At 42.3% G+C, this 19,208-nt stretch overlaps 1 protein-coding gene across 6 annotated transcripts in view; it reads right to left on the bottom strand.

Annotated features, from left to right (window-relative positions):
* LOC144688839 (dedicator of cytokinesis protein 7-like) overlaps positions 1–19,208 on the bottom strand; it is a 207,841-nt gene that overhangs the window by 164,312 nt on the left and 24,321 nt on the right. For all 6 annotated transcript variants that reach the window (XM_078555826.1, XM_078555828.1, XM_078555827.1 and 3 more), the window contains 4 exons: positions 18,887–18,953; positions 16,346–16,486; positions 6,960–7,040; positions 510–669 (listed from right to left, as the gene is read on the bottom strand). In XM_078555826.1, coding sequence (XP_078411952.1) covers positions 510–669; positions 6,960–7,040; positions 16,346–16,486; positions 18,887–18,953 — 449 coding nt within the window. The remainder of the gene's footprint in view (positions 1–509; positions 670–6,959; positions 7,041–16,345; positions 16,487–18,886; positions 18,954–19,208) is intronic.

The raw sequence follows: 19,208 nt of genomic DNA, 5'->3' as shown, positions 1-19,208 counted from the left end.
CAATAAATTTGCTCTTTAATTCAAGAAAACCTTGTTTGATTGGCTCTCTATTGCGCACTGCATAAATAGTTAAAAACATCCAGATTTGGATAAGGTATACTCTCGTGAAGAAACTTAAACCTTTGTTGTGACCAACCAAGGAGACTGAATAGAGGGTAGTCGGTTCACTCCTGGTCATAACAATGCAAAGACACATTGCTCGTTGACAGAGCAGCTTCACTACAGAAGTTCAGTATCCTGTCTACGCTAAGGCCCGCATCTGTTAGCTGCCAGTTTTAAATCACTGAACTTGCTAGACCTGGCAGATGTTTGTACCGTGTTCGGGATTGCACAGGGTAATCACTTCACTAGAGCTGTGGTGACTGGACCAAAAAAATAATCTGAATCAAACTTAATGAACTATGTTACTTCCCAAAGGACCCCCTTTTTGTGGTAACCCTCCCTGAACAAACAGGGCAATATGAATCACGCAGCTCAATGATTTGATATTTCCTTTCTGACTGACTTACCTCCAATGATGCTCTCTCTGTCCAGTGAACTCTGAGAACCACGGTTGGGAATGAGACTCATCAGGTCAACTGCAGCCCAGGCGAACGGCATCCGATACAAACTCAGACGTTGGCAGAAGGAAGCTGCTTGGAACCGAAGCTTTCCAATCTTTTCTTTACTCTGGAAGATATTTTAAAAATTCAAGAATTTTGTTCTAGGCATAAGCAAAATCCTAAGGGATTTGGATGGTCCAGCAGGAACCAGGCTTCTGAGGAGGAGAAGTCAGCCAGGGTTCAGCAGTGGAATGTTCACCTTTGAGTCCGTTAGCTGTGGGTCCAAGTCCCACTCTAGAGATTTTAATACAAAACCTAGACTGACACATCCTGTGCAATACTGAGGGAGTCCTGCAACTTCGGAGATGCCGTCTTTCAAAGCCCCCTCTGCTCTCTCAGGTAAACCTAAAAGATCCCACGGCATTTTTCTTGAGAGCAGAGGAATTTTCACCAGTTTCCTGGCCTTGACCCTCAACCAACACCAAAAGAGATTATCTGACCATTATCACATTTCTGTTTGTGGGATCTTGCCGTGTGCAAATTGGATGCCAGATCTCCATTACAACAGTGACTACACTTCAAGTATTTCATTAACTGTAAAGTGCTTTGGGATATCCTGAGGTCATAAAAGGTGCTATATAAATGCAAGTTCTTTGAGCATTCTGAGCAGGCAGGGGAGACCTCACAGAGACCACTCCATAACTCTTTACACTTTGAAAGAGTTGGCACAGGCTTGATAGTATGGTACTGAAGAAGGCCAATCAGACTATTTTAAGATTCTAAGCAAGGTCTGGCAGAGACCACTTTTCGAGCAGAGAGGGGACGTCTGGCAGAGACCACTTTCTGAGCAGACTCAATACATGTCAACTACTGGTGTAAAAAAGACAAGGCAGGACTTAAACATCGTGTCAGCTGAGGATACAACTCCACTGGCCTACAGGTCACGATAAATCTGCACTGGATCACATATAAGCAGCTTTATAACGGGCACCTAGAAAAGGTCAGCCGTGGTTCAGTGATAAAACTCTTGACTGAGTCAGAAGTCATGGGTTCGAATCCTACTCCAGAGACATCAACGCACAAAATCAAGACTGACACTTCAGGCCTGCTGCACTGTCAGAGGTGCTATCTGTCAGATGAGACATTAAACCAATCTGCCCTCTCAGGTGGATATAAAAATCCCATCCCACAATTTCAAAGAAAAGCAGGGGGAGTTCTCTCCAGTGCCTTGGCCAATAATAGTCCCTCAATGAGAAAGAAAGACTCTAGGAAAAGGATGCATCATCTATGGCTAACTAAAGAAGTTAAAGATAGTACCAAATTGAAAGAAAGAACATACAATTCCACGAAGGGTAGTGGCAGGTCAGCTGATTGGACAAAATATAAAAACCAGCAAAGAATGACTAAAAAAAAGAGGGAGAAATTAGAGTATAAGAGAAAGCTAGTTAGAAATATAGAAACAGATAGTAAGATAGTAACTTTCTACAAGTATTTAAAAAGGAAGGAGTATGTAAAGTGAGCGGGGTCCTCTAGAGGTGAGTCTGGGGAATTAATAATGGGAAAAAAGGAAATGGCGGAAGTGCTGAACAGATATTATGTGCCCATCTTCTCTGTAGTAGACGAAATAACATCCCAGAAATATTTGCAAATTAAGAGCTAAATGGGAGGGAGGAACTTAAAACAATTATAATCACCAGGTATAGGGTACTGAGAAAATTAGTAGAACTAAAAGTTGACAAGTCCTCAGGACTGATGGACTTCATCCTAGGGTCTTAAAAGAAGTGGTTACTGAGATAGCCGTTGTATCAGTTCTAATTTTCCAAAATTTCCTAGACTCTGGAAAGGTCCCATCAGATTGGAAAATAGCCTCTATTCAAGAAAAGGAGGGAGACAGAAAGCAGGAAACTACAGACCATCTGTCATAGGGAAAATGCTAGAATCTATTATTAAGGAAGTTATAATAGGGCACTTAGAAAATCTTAATGCAACCAGGCAGAGTCAACATGGTTTTATGAAGGGGAAATTGTGTTTGACTAATTATTAGAGCTCTTTGAGGAAGTAATAGGCAATGTGGATAAAAGAGAACCTATAGATGTGATGTACTTGGATTTCCAAAAGGCATTTGATTAGGTACCACATCAAAGGTTACTACACAAAGTAAGAGCTCGAGGTGGACAGGTTAACATATTAGTAGAGAAAGAGGAGTGGTTAGCCAACAGGACGCAGAGAGAAATGGGTCATTTTTGGGTTGGCAAGATGTGACAAGTGGAGTGTCACAGGGATAGAGCTGGGGCCTCAACGATTTGCAATCTATATCAATGACTTGGATAAAAGGAATGAATGTATGGTTGTTAAATTTGCTGATGACACAAAGATAGGAGAGTAAATTGTGAAGAGGGCATAAAGATTCTGAAAAGGGACATAGATAGGTTAAATGAGTGGGAAAAAACTTGGCAGATGGAGTATAATGTGACTTGTCCACTTTGCCAGGGAGAATAGAAAAGCAGCACTAAGTGGAGAGAGTTGCAGAACTCTGAGGTACAGAGGGATCTGGGTGTCCTGGTACTTGAATTCTTAAAAAGTTAGTATGCAGGTACAGCCAATGGTTAGGAAGTCAAATGTAATGATTTTGTTTATTTGACATTTATTGCAAGGAGAATGGAATATAAAAGTCGGGAAGTTTTGCTACAGTTGTACAGGGTGTTGATGAGACCACATCTGGAGTACTGTGTACAGTTTTTGGTCTCCTTACTTAAGAAAGGATATAAATGCATTAGAAGCAGTACAGAGGAAGTTCACTCAAATAATTCCTAGGATAAAGGAGTTATCTTATGAGGAAAGTTTGAACAGGTTGGGCCTATATCCATTGAAGTTCAAAGAATGAGAAGTGATCTCATTGAAACATAAGATCTTGAGGGGATTTGACAGGGTGGATGCTGAAAGGATATTTTCCCTTGTGGGAGAGACTAGACACAGTTTAAAAATAAGGTGCCTCCCATTTAAGACAGAGAGGGGGAGAAATTTTTCTCTCAGAGACTCATTAGTCTGTGGAATTCTCTTCCCCAGAGAGCAGTGGAGGCTAGGTCATTGAATATTTTAAGGTTGAGTTAGATTGACTCCCTTGTCAATCAAGAATCTAAGTGTATAGGGGATAGACAGGAGAGTGAAGTTGAGGCCACAAACAGATCAGCCATGATCTTATCAAATGACGGAGGAGGCTCGATGGGACAAAAGGCCTACTCCTGCTCCTAATTTGTTCATGTTTGTCCTCAAACAACAGCAGCAAAACAAAGTATCTTGTCATAATTATGTTGCTATTCATGGGACCTTGTCATTTGAAAATTGGCTGCTGCGTATCCTACTATAGTCATTAAGTCATTTACGGAACAGAAGGAAGCCATTTGGCTCATTGAGCCTACGCCAGCTTCCTGCAGGGCAACCCAGTCAGTCCCACTTCCCTGCTCCATCCCCGTAGCCCTGCAAGTTTATTTCCTTCAAATGCCAATCCAATTTCCTTTTGAGATCATTGATTGTTTCCACTTCCACTCCCGTTGTGGGTAGCGAGTTCCAGGTCATTACTACTCACTATGTAAAAAAACTTCTTCCTCACATCCCCCCCGCATCCCTTGCCCAAAATCTCAAATCTGTGTATTCTAGTCCTTGTACTATCAGCTATTGGGAAGAGTTTTTCCTTGTCTACCTTATGCCTGTCCTCATCTTGTACACCTCTATCAAATCTCCCTTGCTCCAAGGAGAACAACCACAGCCCTTCCAACCTAATCTTGTAACTATAACCTCCCATTCCTGGAACCATTCTGGTAAATCTCCTCTGCATCTTCTCAAGAGCCTTTACATCCTTCCTAAAGTGTGGTGACCAGAAATGGATCAATACCCTAGTTGAGACCTAACCAGAGTCTTGTAAAGGCTCAGCATAACTTCAATGCTTTTGTACTCAATGTTTCTATTTATGAAGCCAAGATCCCATCTCCTTTACTAACCCTCTCTCAATATGTCCTGCCATCTTCAAAGATCAATGCACATGCACCCCCCAGGTCCCTCTGTTCCTGCACACTCTTTAGAATTGTGCCATTATGTCTATATTGCTTCTCCCCATCCCTTCTGCCAAATGTATCACTTCAGACGTCTCTGCATAAATTCCATCTGCCGCTTGTCTGTCCATTCTGCTAGCCTATGTCCTGTTGCTGGCAATTCGAATCATCCTCACTGTTTGCAAATCCTCCAAGTTTGGTATCATCAGCAAATTTTGAAATTTTGCTACATATTCCAAGATCCGAGTCATTTAAATGTAGCAAAAAAAGCAGTGGCCCTAGCCCTGATCCTCCGGTCCAAAAAACAACAATCCAACACAATTCACTGCTTTCTACCCTTAAGTCGATTTTTTATCCAATTGGGCACTGACCCTCCTATTCTATAAGCCTCAGTTTTGTTAACCAGCCTTTTGTGGTAACTTGTCAAATGCTTTCTTAAAATCCATATAGACAACATCCACCACATTTCCTTCATCAACCTTCTCTGTCACTTCATAAAAAAATTCAATTAGATTAGTCCAGCATGATCTACCCTTTACAAATCAGTTTTGGCTTTCCTTAATTTACTCAAACTTTCCAATTGCCTATTGATTTTTTCCTCATTATAGAATCAAAAACATTACCCAGCACTGATGTTAGACTAACTGGTCTGTAGTTGCTAGAACTTTCCTTACACCTTTTCTTGAACAAGAGTATGACATTTGCCACTTTCCAATCCTTTGACACCCCCTCATATCTAAGGAAAACTGGAAGATTATGGGAAGCCCTTCTGCTATCTCCGCACCGACTTCCTTTAGCAATATGGGCTGCAAGCCATCCAGACCAGGTGACTTACCTATCCTAAGCATAGTCAGCTTTTCCAATACCTCCTCCTTTTCAATTTTTACACTATCCATTGGCTCCACCATCTCCACTTCTACTGATATTTTGTTAGATTCTGCTTCCATAGTAAATACTGATACAAAGAACACATTAAGTACACCAGCCTTCTGTGTCTCGGTGCATATATCAACCTCTTTGACCCTAATAGGACCCACACCACCTCATACTACCCGCTTACTATTTATATGTTGGTAGACAATTTTGGGGTTCCCTTAAGTTGACTCCTTTTGTTCTCATACTCTCTTATTTTCTTCCTCACCTCCCCTCTAAACCTATTGTATTTGACCTGGTTTCACTTGAAGAATTCACCTGACAAACATCATACGCCCTCATTTTTTTGTTTCATCAGAACTTCTATCTCTCTTGCCATCCAAGGAACCCTGCTTTTCCTGCCTTACGTTTTGCCTTGTTGGAATGTACCTAGCCTGTACCTGAAGCATCTCTTCCCTAAAGATCACCCATTGTTCCATTACAGTTTTTCCTGTCAGTCCCTGGTTCCATCTTACCCTGGCACTTATTATGCACTGAAATTAAAGCTCTATATTAGATAGTTACTGGTAACTATACATCAAAACTATTTCATTGGTAGCAAGGTGATCTGGAATATCACATTGTTGTGCAGGGCCCTATTTCAATACAAATCTTTCTCTCAGTTAAATAGATCCCAGTGATGATAATTTTGGGGCACACCAGGCCAATGTTGTTTTTTTTAAATGAACTTGCACCCTGATTCATTGACCTCTCCCACCCACATGCCCATTCACTGCCCCGTCTCACCTACCACCCACACCCCCATTCAATGTCCCCTCCCACCAATCACCCAAACCGCAATTCACTGCTCTCTCCCTCCCACTCATCACCCACACACCTATTCACTGCCCCCTCCCTCCCACTCACCACCCATGCTTCCAATCACTGCTCCCCTCCCTCCCACCTACCACTCATGCGCACATTCACTGCCGCCATACACATTCCCATTCACTGACCCCTCCCTCCAATCCACTACCCACACCCCTATTCACTACCTCATCCCTCCACCCAGCGCCTACCCCCCATTCACTCCCCCCTCCCACCCCCATGCCCCCATTCACTGTCCCTTCAGTGGAGCAACTAAAATATATTCAAATTCCAATACATACCACATGCCTCATAGTACAATAGGAACAAAGAACTTACAGCATTCATTGTTTAAAATGTTGTGTTTTATATTGATTAAGCCAATAATGGCAGCACCAGCAAGAAATCCATTCTAAATCATTCTAAGACAAATTTTGATTAAGATTCATGAGAAGTAACGGATGCCAAAGAGGATCTTTGTAAAGAGGAGATACTGCTTTACAGCAATATTATACTGCACAGGTAATCATTTACTTCTTATTGTGCTCTAGTATTTGCCCAGTGTTGGGGCTTCATGGAGATGTGCAGACAGTACTTAATCCATTCTAAAGGGGGAAAGAAGTGTTTCTGGAAGGTTCCATCCACATACCTTGGCTGTCTCGCTCTCTTTAATGGTCATGTATGGATCAGCACAGTCAGTGATACTGCCCTGCTGCAGTATCTTCTCCACCTGCAGTACACAAAGTGGAGATACTCAATGTACAAGGAGTAGAACATCTTAAAACAGACACCAAGACAGAACATAAACAGCAGGTCTGTCAACATCCAGTAAAGGACCACCACCCAAAACTTTAACTTATTAGTTAATTTGGCCCAGTTGTTAGGACTCTCATCCAGTTAGAAAATGGTGGATTCGAGCCCAACTCCAAGATCTGAGTAGTTAATGTCGGCTGTCACTGAGTGCAGTACAAAGGGCTGCCTACCACCCGTTGAATGAGAAGTTAACCTGAGGCCCTGCCTGCTGTTCAAGTGGGTGTTAAAGATTGCTGGCACTAAGTGCATGAAAGTGATTAGCTTACAAAAGTAGCTTAAATGCAGGCTGTAGGAGTACTAGAAAATGACCAGAGACACCTATGCTATTGTCCCATCTTCTCAATTTTAAATGTTTCTATCAAATCACCTTATAATCTACATTGTTCTAACAAAAGTATCTCAATTTTTTTGAGTTTTTCTTCATATTTGTATTTCTTCATTTCGGTCAGCATCTTAGGATAGAACACAAGTTCACTATCTAATGCTCCAATATTCTTCTTCTTGTGTGCAGTTCAATATTGTCTACAGTGCTCTAGCTGGGTTCTCCATTAACCTTTGTATAGGCTCATCATTACCTTTTGCTTTTTACAGTTCACATTGTGGAATAAAAACTAGAAACCAAGTTTTTTTTTATGGTCTTATTGCGCTGATGAGATCCTGTGAAGCTTCACCTGCTGCTCTGCTATATATATATATTTGTATGGCTGGGGAAGCAGTTATAGTTCAATGACGAAGCTAAGAATCCATTCAATGACTTCAGCTGACGCAGTGTGAAATGGTTGTGATGTCACCAGGAATGGATCTCTCAGGGCAGGAGTTCAGTATGTGGGCGATGGTCTGACTTAGGTGACTACAGTCACAGCTTGAGCTGTTCCTCATGTTCCACTTGTGGCCACATCTTCCCGGGCCTGTCTTCATTTAAGGATTGTCCAGAGTTTCCATGGAAGTGGATTTCTCCGCTCGTATCAGTTACCAGGTTGCGATTGGTGATGTTTGCAGTCAACCAGGAAGTGTGCCATTGAGAGGCGGGGCTGTCACTGGTTTGTAGGTTAAACCCACTGGAAATTCAGAACGATCACAGCTGACCTTCTACCTCAACTCCACCTTCCTGCACTATCTTTTAATTGCTTCAGTATCCAAAAATCTATTGATTCCACATCAAGCCTACTTCTGGTCACTGTTATTAAACCAAAAAAAGTATTTTTGCTGGTTTGGAATTCCATCTGCTATTTTTTAGCTCATTCCTCCATATCACCAAAAATACATGAATAGGGCAAGTGGTATTTCGGGTCAGTCAGTCAGGGGTGTGCAAGGAGACAAGCGCCTACACCTGAGTGAGACAGAGACTGAGTGAGTAGCGAATTAGGCTTGCGTGGTAAGTTCTGGTAAATCCTTTTCAGGTTTAACTATAGATTAAGAATCAAAATCTGACATAAATAAGTTCTATTAGCTTGTTAAAGAGAGAAAAGTAAGTTATGTTAGTTTGTTAAATAGAGAACTGCCTGGAGTGGCAGTTATCTGTCAATCAATCTATGCTGGAATGAGATGGAGACTGAGTGAGTAGCAAATTAGGCTCACACGTGGGAGTTCAGTGCACAGGGGAAAGTAGTGTGGTATACTTGGCAATTATTCTAAGTCAGGAACAGGAACAGCTGAGCAGAAACAGACCTGGGTGTAAACCTCACCGACAGAGCTGAGTTTGAAAAAAAAATCAAACAGTGACATCACAGGAAAACCACAAGTTCACTGGTTGGTAAGAAACTGCTGTTAGGGAATCTCTTTAAATAGCTATAAATTGGAAAAGTATTATTTTTAAAGAAGTAGCTACTTGGATTTGAGGAAGAAACAGTAGGAATAAGGGGAATTCAGGGCCAGCAATGTAAAATAATTTAAGTAAACCAAAGTAAAATAAAGCTAATGTAAGGGAAGTAAAGTTAAGACATGGCAAGGCAGCTTGGTCATGTGGAATGCGTGTCCTGTAATTTGTCGGAAGACATGGACACTACTGGTGACCGAGACAACCACATATGCAGGAAGTGCTGGCAGCTGCAGAAACTTGATTTCTGGGTTTCAGAGCTCAAGCGGCAGCTGGAGTCACTGTGGTGCACCCACGAGACTAAGTGTTATGTGGATAGCATGTTCAGAGGTGTGGTCACACCACAGGTTAAGATCATGGAGGCAGAAAGGGAATGGGAGAGTGTCAGGCGGTCCAAGAGAACCAGGCAGGGAGTGCAGGAGTCCCCTGGGGTCCCGCTCATTAATCGGTTTTCCATTTTGGATACTGGTGAGGGGGTTGGTTCCTCAGAGGAGTGCAGTCACAGCCAAGTTTGTGGCACCATGAGTGGCTCAGCTGTACAGGAGGGGAGGAAAAAGAAAGGAAGAGCAATAGTGATAGGGGATTCGTTAGTTAGGGGAACAGACAGGCATTTCTGCGGCCGTAGACGTGACTCCAGGATGGTATGTTGCCTCTCTGGTGCCAGGTCAAGGATGTCACCGAGTGGCTGCAGGACATTCTTTTGGGGGAGGGTGAACAGCCAGAGGTCATGGTCCACGTTGGTACCAATGACTTAGGTAGGAATGGGGATGTGGTCCTGCAGACAGAATTTAGGGAGCTAGGTAGAAAATTATCAAGCAGGACCTCAAATGTAGTGATCTCCAGATTACTCCCAGTGCCACGTGCAAGTGAATACAGAAATAGGAAGATAAGGCGATGGATGCATGGCTGGAAAGATGGTGCAGAAGGGAGGGCTCATGGGGCGTTTTGCTAGTGCTGTTGTAGGGAGCTTTAAGCTAACTCGGCAGAGGTGTGGGGACCAGGAGAGAATATTAGAGAGCAATACCAAGGTGCACAAAATACTAGGAGACACAGATAACACTGGAATAGAGGATAGTAAGTTAATAGGCGGAGTCGGAGTAAGATAGAAAGCAATGAAGTCTAAATCAGGGTTATGAGTAATTAGGGAGAGTAGTTAATATAACAAACCCAATAACAAGTAGGGAGATAAAAGCAAAAAACTGCAGATGGTGGAAATCCAAAACAAACACAAAAATACCTGGAAAAACTCAGCAGGTCCGGCAGCATCTGCAGAGAGGAACACAGTTAACGTTTCGAGTCCGAATGACCCTTCAACAGAACTAAGTAAAAATAGAAGAGAGGTGAAATATAAGCTGGTTTAAGGGGGGGTGGGACAAGTAGAGCTGGCAGGTTAGGGCACATTATAATAAATTGTGATACAGTTTGTAATATCTAGTGGCAACAGCTGAGATTTCTGATTGAAGAGCGGAAGGATTAACCTCCACAGTGTCGCAGAACATCTAACCCACCTGACTGGGGGGATCCTTTATGTAGAGGCAAATTGCAAAAGCGGAACTGACCATGTAGAACTCCAAGAGGATTTGTTGTTATGGCAGAGCAATAAATATTGGAGTTGTACCAGTAGATTGGAAACTGGCTTAATTGCTAGACATATTCAAAAAGGATCACAAAACAGGCACTGACAACTACAGATCCATTGGCCTTAATTCAATCCCGTGGAAAACATTGGAAGTGACTATCAGGTTTAACTTGGTTCTCTGTACAATAATAATCTAGTAAACCACAGAAAACATGGATTCAAAGAGGGAAGATCCAACCTAATTAACCTTCTCTGAGGAAGGGATATCACGGGCGGGATGAGGTTTCATGAGCATGGAGAGCAGCTGATTGGCGAGTAGGATTAGTATTTCTAGCCTTTAAGGTAAAAGTAAGGTCTTTAGTTTGTTTAGATCTCTCAACTTTCTTTTCTCTTTTTCTTAAAGGTAGCTTGTTAAGTAGAAGATCATACTGCTGTGTATGAAAAAAATTTAATAAAGTGGAAACAGTGGGGATACTAGAGTATTAATTAATAAATTGAATAAAATACAATAGCGATGGCAGGATGGGTGATGTGTTGCTGCTGCAGCATGTGGGAGCTGCTGGACACCAAGGTGATCCAGGGTGAACATATCTGTACCAAGTGTTTGCAGCTCGAGGAACTTCGGATCCGAGTTAAGGAGCTGAAGTTCGAGCTTCAGACACTGCGCCACATTAGGGAAGGGGGAAAGTTACCTGGACACTTTGCTCCAGGAGGCAGTCACACCCCTCAGGTTAGCTAATTCATATTTGGTCTGTGATCAGGGACAGGAGGGTGTGACTACAGGTGAAGCAGGTGTGGGGACCCAGTGGTTAGCATTCAAGGAGTCTCGGCCCCTGCAACTGTCCAACAGTTACAAGGTTTTTGCAAGCTGTGTGGATGGGAGCAGGAACTGCAAAGAGGATGAGCAAACTGACCAGGGCACCATAGTACAGGGAGCCATTCAAGTGGGGGGGAGGGAAATGGGAGTGTAGTTGTGGTAGGGGACAGTAGAATTAGGGGGACAGATACTGTTCTCTGCAGCTTTAAGCGTGAGTCCCAAAGGCTGTGTTGCCTGCCCGGTGCCAGGGTTAAGGGCATCTCCTCAGGGCTGGAGAGGAACTTGGAGTGGGAGGGGATGGATCCAGTTGTGGTCGTCCATGTTGGTACCAATGACATTGATAGGACTAGAAAGGAGGTTCTGCTGAAACAATTTTAACAGTTAAGAGCTAAATCAAAAAGCAGAACTTCCAAGGTAATAATCTTGGGATTGCTACCTGAGCCACGGTCAAACTGGCATAGGATAAATAAAGTCAAGGAGTTAAATGCGTGGCTCAGAGATTGGTGTGGGAAGAATGCGTTTCAGTTCATGGGGCACTGTCACCAGTACTGGGGTAGAAGGGAGATATTCCGGTGGGACGGGCTTCACTTGAACCATGCTGGGACCAGTGTCCTGGCGAACCAAATAACTAGGGCTGAAGAGAGGGCTTTAAACTAAATAGAGAAGGGCGGGGGAGAAGGAGGGTTCTGGGGAGAGTATACATAGGTTTACAAAGCAAAAGGACAGCCTTGCAGGGCAGCTATTTAGGTAATGATACCCAGAGTGTGACAGGAAGGGACAGAGTGTACAAGCATAAAAAAACAGCAGCAAATAGGGTCAAAGGGGAAAAAAATGATAAGAAGGCAAAATTAAAGGCCTTTTATTTAAATGCATGTAGTATTCAGAACAAAATAAATGAACTAACGGCACAAATAGAGGTTAATGGGTATGATCTTATAGCCATTACGGAAACATGGTTACAAGGAGATCAAAGCTGGGAACTAAATATTCAGGGGTATGTGACTTTTCAAAAGACAGGCAGGAAGGAAACGGTGGTGGGATAGCTTTGTTAGTACGAGACGGAATAAGTACCATAGCAAGAAAGGATCTTGGATCGGAAGATGTAGAATCCATATAGGTGGAGGTAAGAAATAATAAGGGGAAGACGACACTGGTGGGAGTAGTCTATAGGCCCCCTGACAGTCGCTATACTGAGATAACGAGGGCATGTAAAAAAAGCCAATACATGTAATCATGTACTTTAATCTTCATGTGGATTAGGAAAATCAAATTGGCAGAGGTAGAGATGAGCAAGAATTCATAGAGTGTATTCGGGACAGTTTCTTAGAACAATATGTTGTGAATCCAGCCAGGATCAGGCTATTTTGGATCTGGTAATGTGTAATGAGGCAGGTTTAATAAATGACCTCAGAGTAAAGGATGCCCTAGGAAACAGTGGTCATAATATGGTAGAATTTAGCATTCAGTTTGAGAGTGAGAAACAACTATGCCAAACTTAAATAAGGGTAATTACAATGGAATGAGGGCAGATTTGGCTGGAGTGGACTGGGAAAGCAGTTTAGCAGGGAGACAGTTGATAAACAATGGCAGACATTTAAGAAAATAGTTCATGACTCAACAAAGATATATCCCAGTGAGGAAGAAGGATTCAAGGAAGGGGATAAACCATCTATGGTTAACCAAGGAAGTTAAGGACAGTATCAAACTGAAAGAAAAAAAACATACAATGTGGCAGTAGATTGGGAAAATTTTAAAAAACCAACAAAAGATTACCAAAAAAAAATAAAAAGAGCGAGAAAATAAACTTTGAGGGTAAACTAGCAAGTAATATAAAAATGAACAGGAAGAGCTTCTTTAAATATATAAAAAGGAAGAGAGAGGCCAAAGTGAACATAGGCCCCTTAGAGAATGAGGCTGGGGAAATAATAATGGGGAACTAGGAAATGGCACAGATGACACCAATAGCATTCCAAAAATACTAAATAATCAAGGGGCAAAAGGGGGGGAGGAAATAAATACAATAACTATCACTAGAGAAAAAGTACTGGGGAAACTAATGGCTAAAGGCCAATAAGTTCCCTGGATCTAATGGTTGCATCCTAGGATATTAAAAGGAAGTAGCTGCAGAGATAGTGGATGCACTAGTAGTAATCTTCCCAGAATCCTTAGGTTCTGGAAAAGCCCCAGAGGACTGGAGAACAGCCAATGTAACACCCTTATTCAAAAAGGAAGGTAGACAAAAAACAGGTAACTACAGGCCAGTTAGCTTAACATCAATCATTGGGAAAATGTTGGAGTATAAAATAAAGGATGTAATAGCAGGGTATTTATAAATACATAATCTAATCAAGCAGAATCAGCATGGCTTCATGAAGGGGAAATCATGCCTAACAAATTGATTGAAATTCTTTGAGGAGGTAACAAGCTAGGATAGATAAAGGGGAACCATTAGATGTAATATATTTGAATTTCCAAAGGGTGTTCGATAAAGTACTGCACATAAGGCTACTTAATAAGAGCCCATGGTGTTGGGGGTATATAATCATGGATAGAGGATTGGTTAACTAATAGAAGACAGAGAGTTGGGATAAGGGAGGCATTTTAAGGATGGCAACCTGTAACTAGTGGAGTGCCACAGGGATCAGCACTGGGGCCTTAATTATTTACAATATATATTGATGACTTAGATGAGGGAAGTGAATGTCCTATCACCAAGTTTGCAGATGACGCAAAAATAGGTGGGAAGGCAAGTGGTGAGGATGACACAAGGAGTCTACAGAGAGATATAGACAGGTTCAGTGAGTGGGAAAAACTTGGCAGATGGAATATAATGTGGGAAAATGTGATGTTATGCACTTTGGCGGGAAGAATAGAGGAGCTGAATATTATTTAAATGGAGAAAGACTGCAGAAGGCTGTAGCATAGAGGGATTTGGGAGTCCTTGTGCATGAATCCCAAAAAGCTAACATACAAGTTCAACAGGTAATAGGAAAGGCAAATGGAATGTTGGCCTTTATTTCAAAAGGAATGGAGAATAAAAATAGGGAAGTCTTGCTAAAACTATACAAGGCACTAGTTAGATCATACCTAGAATACTGTGAATGATTTTGGTCCCCTTACCTAAGGAAAGATATACTGGCATTGGAGGCAGTCCAGAGGAGGTTCACTAGGTTGATCCCAGGTATGGAGGGATTTTCTGATGAGGACAGGTTGAGTAGGTTGGGCCTGTACTCATTGGAGTTTAGAAGAATGAGAGGCGACCTTATTGAAACATATAAGATTCTTAGGGGGCTTGACAGGGTAGTTGCTGAGAGGTTGTTTCCCTTTTGGGAGAGTCTAGGATCAGATGGCATAATCTCAGAGTAAGGGGGCACCCACTTAAAACAGAGATGAGGAGGAATTTCTTCTCTCAGAGGGTAGTCAATCTTGGGAATTCTTTACCACTGAGGGCTGTAGAAGCTGGGTCGTGAAGTATATTCATGGCTGAGATAGACAGATTTTTAATCAGTAAGGGAATCAAGGGTTAAGGGGAAAAGGCAGGAAAGTGGAGTTGAGGATTATCAGATCAGCCATGATCTCATTGAATGGCAGAGCAGACTCGATGTGCTGAATGTCCCACTTCTGCTCCTACATCTTATGGTCTAAATTGTGAGTGGAACATCCAGGGCACAGTCTTGGAAGCAGTACTGTCTCTAATTTACATCAGCGACTTGTATTCAAAAAGGCAATGTAAAGTGGTCAAATTTGTCTATACTGCTAAACAGAAAGAGGCAGCAGCATCAGAGGAGACAGATCAGAAAATAAGCAAGTGGCAAAATGAGAGATGAAATTTAATATCAATAAATATAATCTATCACACAATGGAAAAAAAATTAGCAAAAGACATACTTCATGAGTGGTGTTGGTGTTGAAACAACGGAAGATGAAATTGAAAGAGAACCAGGAGCCTCTATGCTTATCATGCTGAATCAATGCAAACAGCTCTCAAAATCAACTAGATGTTGAACTATAGCGTCAAATAAGAGTCAGAGGAAGTCTTGGTCAAACTGTACAGGGTTCTAATCAGACCGCACATGAATACAGTGTTCAGTTTTATTCAATGAGACATTCAGAAGTTGCAGGCAGTATAAGGTGCCAAGATAAAAGCAAAATACTGCGGATGCTGGAAATCTGAAATAGAAACAGAAAATTCTGGAAAACCTCAGCAGGTCTGGCAGCATCTGTGGAGAGAGAAACAGAGTTAACGTTTTGAGTCCGTAAGACTCTTCTTCAGAGCTCTGTTTTTATTATGAGAGAGGTGCCAAAGTTGTTTCCTGGTTTTAGAGGTCTGAGACAAAACTGAAAAAAAAATTTCCAGCCTTGAAAATAGGCGTCTGACAGGCGATCTTATAGAGAATTACAAGACTGTAAAGGTCCATCCTTCAGATGAGGCATTAAACTGAGATGCCATCTACTCTCAGTAAAGATCGCCATGGCACCATTCAAAGTAGAACATCACTAAACCATATCTGTTGGCCATTTATCACGTTGCTGTTAATGGAAATTCACCGTGCACAAATTGGTTGCTGTATTTCCTATATTAAAACGAGGACTACAATTTTTAAAAAAATTTCATTGGTTGTAAAGGAATTTGGGATGTTCTGAAGTCATGAAAGGTGCTATATAAATGCAAGTTCTCTTTCTTCTTTCCCTTATACAGGATATGGAAAAGTTAAAGTTTGAGAGTAAGACAAGGGATGCAAGTTCAAACTAGTGAAACGTAACTACAGGACGGATATTGGGAAGTGTGCCTTAACAGAAATAGTGATCAGCATATGGAATGGACTCTCTGATAAAGAAGCTGAGGCAATAGTTGGTGGGAGGGTCTTTAGAATTAATTGCGATGATCCAAATGATCTTCAGCATCCATAATTATCTTGTAAATTAATATTTACATAAAAGCTAACAACTAAAGGTTTTATGTTTGTTTTGTTGCCCAGGAACTTGGCAGAATTCTGTTACAGACAGTACCTTAATGACCAGGTAGATTTCAGAGGAGGGCTGGGTGATTGAGAAGATGGCCTTTCTGAAATAGCAGAGGGGCCGTGGCTGTGCCTGAGGAACATCTCGAAATTCTTCAGAGTTGAGATCCAAGTAGAAATTTTCTGAAATCTAGAAGAACAAAGCAGAATACTTAGCAGCATGAAACTTTAAACATCAGACACAAGCAGACATTAGACTCTTTAATTGTTTTTGTTCCTCAATGGTGACCACTTGTTTGGGTATCATCAGAAAATCAGTGCTCACTGCCAACTCCTATCCCAGCTCTGGCAGGAATGTCTACCCCACCACAGCTCTAATTGGGCAGCAGCAAGTGAAGCATGGGGAACTTTGTGAGAGATAGGTCAATGATAAACTTTGATAAGAAGCTGTCAGCACAGAAGTGACCATATTGATCAACTCAATCAGCCAGAATAGAATCCAGACAATCACTCTCCTTTCAAGGTTACAGCATTGCAGGATTCGATAATTCGTCATCCTCTGAAACTTAATTGTTCTTTCCTCTTATACACTTGATATAACCTTGATTTCAATATTACCAGCTAGTCTCATTCACAAACCTGTGACTCACAGTGTCCTGTTACCTTCCCAATACCTAGGTAAATGGTTTTGGATCTCACTATTGTCATTGTACGCCTGCTTACTGGATATATCACGTGATCTCCTCGTCTTTGGTAGGTGAAAGAATTTTTACTCAAGCAGACAGAGGCTCAGGCTTTAGGCTAGACAGGCAAGTTTACTCAATCTCTTCAGCCCACCTTTGACAGGTCACAACTTCAGCCATCTAGGCCTTAAGAACTGGAACTGTCTCTCTAAGCTTCTGTCCCTCCACCTCCCTCAAAACTCTCTTAGACCAAGCTTTTAACCACCTCTCCTAATACATCCTTCTATAGCCCAGTGTGAGTTTTTGTTTGATTACTCTCCTGTGATGTACCTTGAGCTTTTTGTTAAGGGTGTGATATAAGTGCATATTGCTTTCATTAATGAATAGTACGCAACACATGCAGTATATTTACTGTAATTAGAAAGTTAACTAATCTCTTCGAAATCTCCAAAATAAAAGACTAATGAACAAAGTCTCCACAATGAACTGACCGCCAAACATCCTCCCTTTTACTTCTTTTGGGGCTGTGTGCTTTCACAGAGCTGCTGATTCACATTCATTTTCAGCTGGCTTCACTTTGCCAGCAGTCTGGTTGCAATACAACAAAGGTACGGCTTCAAAATTGGATAGCGAACAAAGGGAATTGAAAAGCATCTTCCTATAACTACATGTATGGGATCAGCCACGCACAGAACGCTTGTATTTCAAAGCCCAGTCAGCTGATCTATTCCAACCATTGAGGGAAACTAACAGTTACCCAGGATGCTGCTGGACAGATAGTGCTAAAATTCTGCACATAATAGGTGTGAATATATTGAACCAGTTTTGACTCCACAGGACCAACCATACTGTATTCTATCTGACCATAATAGTATTGTCTGCAGCCTGCAGAAACAGCTAGCAGTAAATAACTTGATCTCACTGTGTGCTGTCACTGTAGTATAAGGGTCAATGTGGGACTGAGTACTGTAACACCCACAGAGTGATGTAAGAAGGCACATGACCCAGTCCTAGGATCAGTGTGATGTTGGCCAGAGACATGTTAAGACCTAGACATGGACATAGCTCCTTGCCTGCACCCTTTGCTGTATATATGTATATAGCTACAAGTAGTTAATAAAGACATGGGGCAGGATCTTTAGGTCAGCGAGCGGAGGATGGGGCCCGCTCGCCAATTTGTTAAATGACGCGGGATGATATCGGGCGGACCTCCCGACGTCACCCCGCGTCATTTCAATTTTCAGGCCGGCAGGGGCGCAGCCAAATCAGCTGTGCGCCCGCCGACCTGTCAACAGCCTATTGAGGCCATTGACAAAGTACTTAACGTAATTAATGGACCTGCCCGTTCAACCTTAAAGTTGGCGGGCAGGCCGGGAGCCTGGTGGGCTCAAGGAAAAGCATGCAACCTCATCCACGGGCGGGATGAGGGCTATTAAATTTTTAATAAAGGTTTGACTGAAAGCGATGGACATGTCCCAACTCATGTGACAGTGTCACATGAGGGGACATGTCAGGGAAATTTTGTATTTGTCTCTGTTACATTTTTAAATTTGGAGCCGATCACCCTGAGGTAGCACTTAGCCAAAGGGAGATCAGTGCGCTCGTTCGCCCACATGCGCGAAAGAGCACACTCTCAGCTGAGGGAATCCCCCCCACCCTTGTACAGGGAGCACATAGCGCTTCCTGGCGGATGTCACGCTGGGTGGGACTTAATTGGCCCGCCCATGTAAAATGGCGGCGCACCTGCTCCTGCACTTCCCCCCCAACGGTGGGGGGAAAATTTATCCCATGCTGTTAACACACAAAAGACTGGCCCACAAACCTACTGCTGGATCCCAGGAATCCTATGGGAATAACTTACAAAGCTTTCAGGAGCTCTAGGCTCATTGAGTATGACTGATAATCACCTTTTTCCTCTCCTTTAAATCGTACAAGGCCAAAATCAAAAAGAGCGGCTCAATTTCAATTTCAAACCTGTCAAGAAAAGAAACCAAATGTAATTGTGGCAAGAAGTCGTGAGGACTTTGATTCTCATGTGCTGCGAGTTGAGATATACAGAAATTCAAATCGCTGCAGGAGAACATATAGACATTTCCTGAGGATCGCTGTTAAAGAGATGTAAAAAGGAACATCAGAGGAGGGGTAGTTGGTCCACTCGACAATTAGCTTTCAAAACCTGCGGTACAGAATGTGGGGGTGCCAGCTGACAGAATGTGAGGGTGACAGCTT

This window comes from Cetorhinus maximus, chromosome 13, assembly GCF_964194155.1.
Source record: "Cetorhinus maximus chromosome 13, sCetMax3.hap1.1, whole genome shotgun sequence".
NCBI classification, from domain to species: domain Eukaryota; kingdom Metazoa; phylum Chordata; class Chondrichthyes; order Lamniformes; family Cetorhinidae; genus Cetorhinus; species Cetorhinus maximus.
The sequence above is the reverse complement of the archived record's forward strand: the minus strand, read 5'-3'. Positions and strand labels throughout refer to the sequence as shown.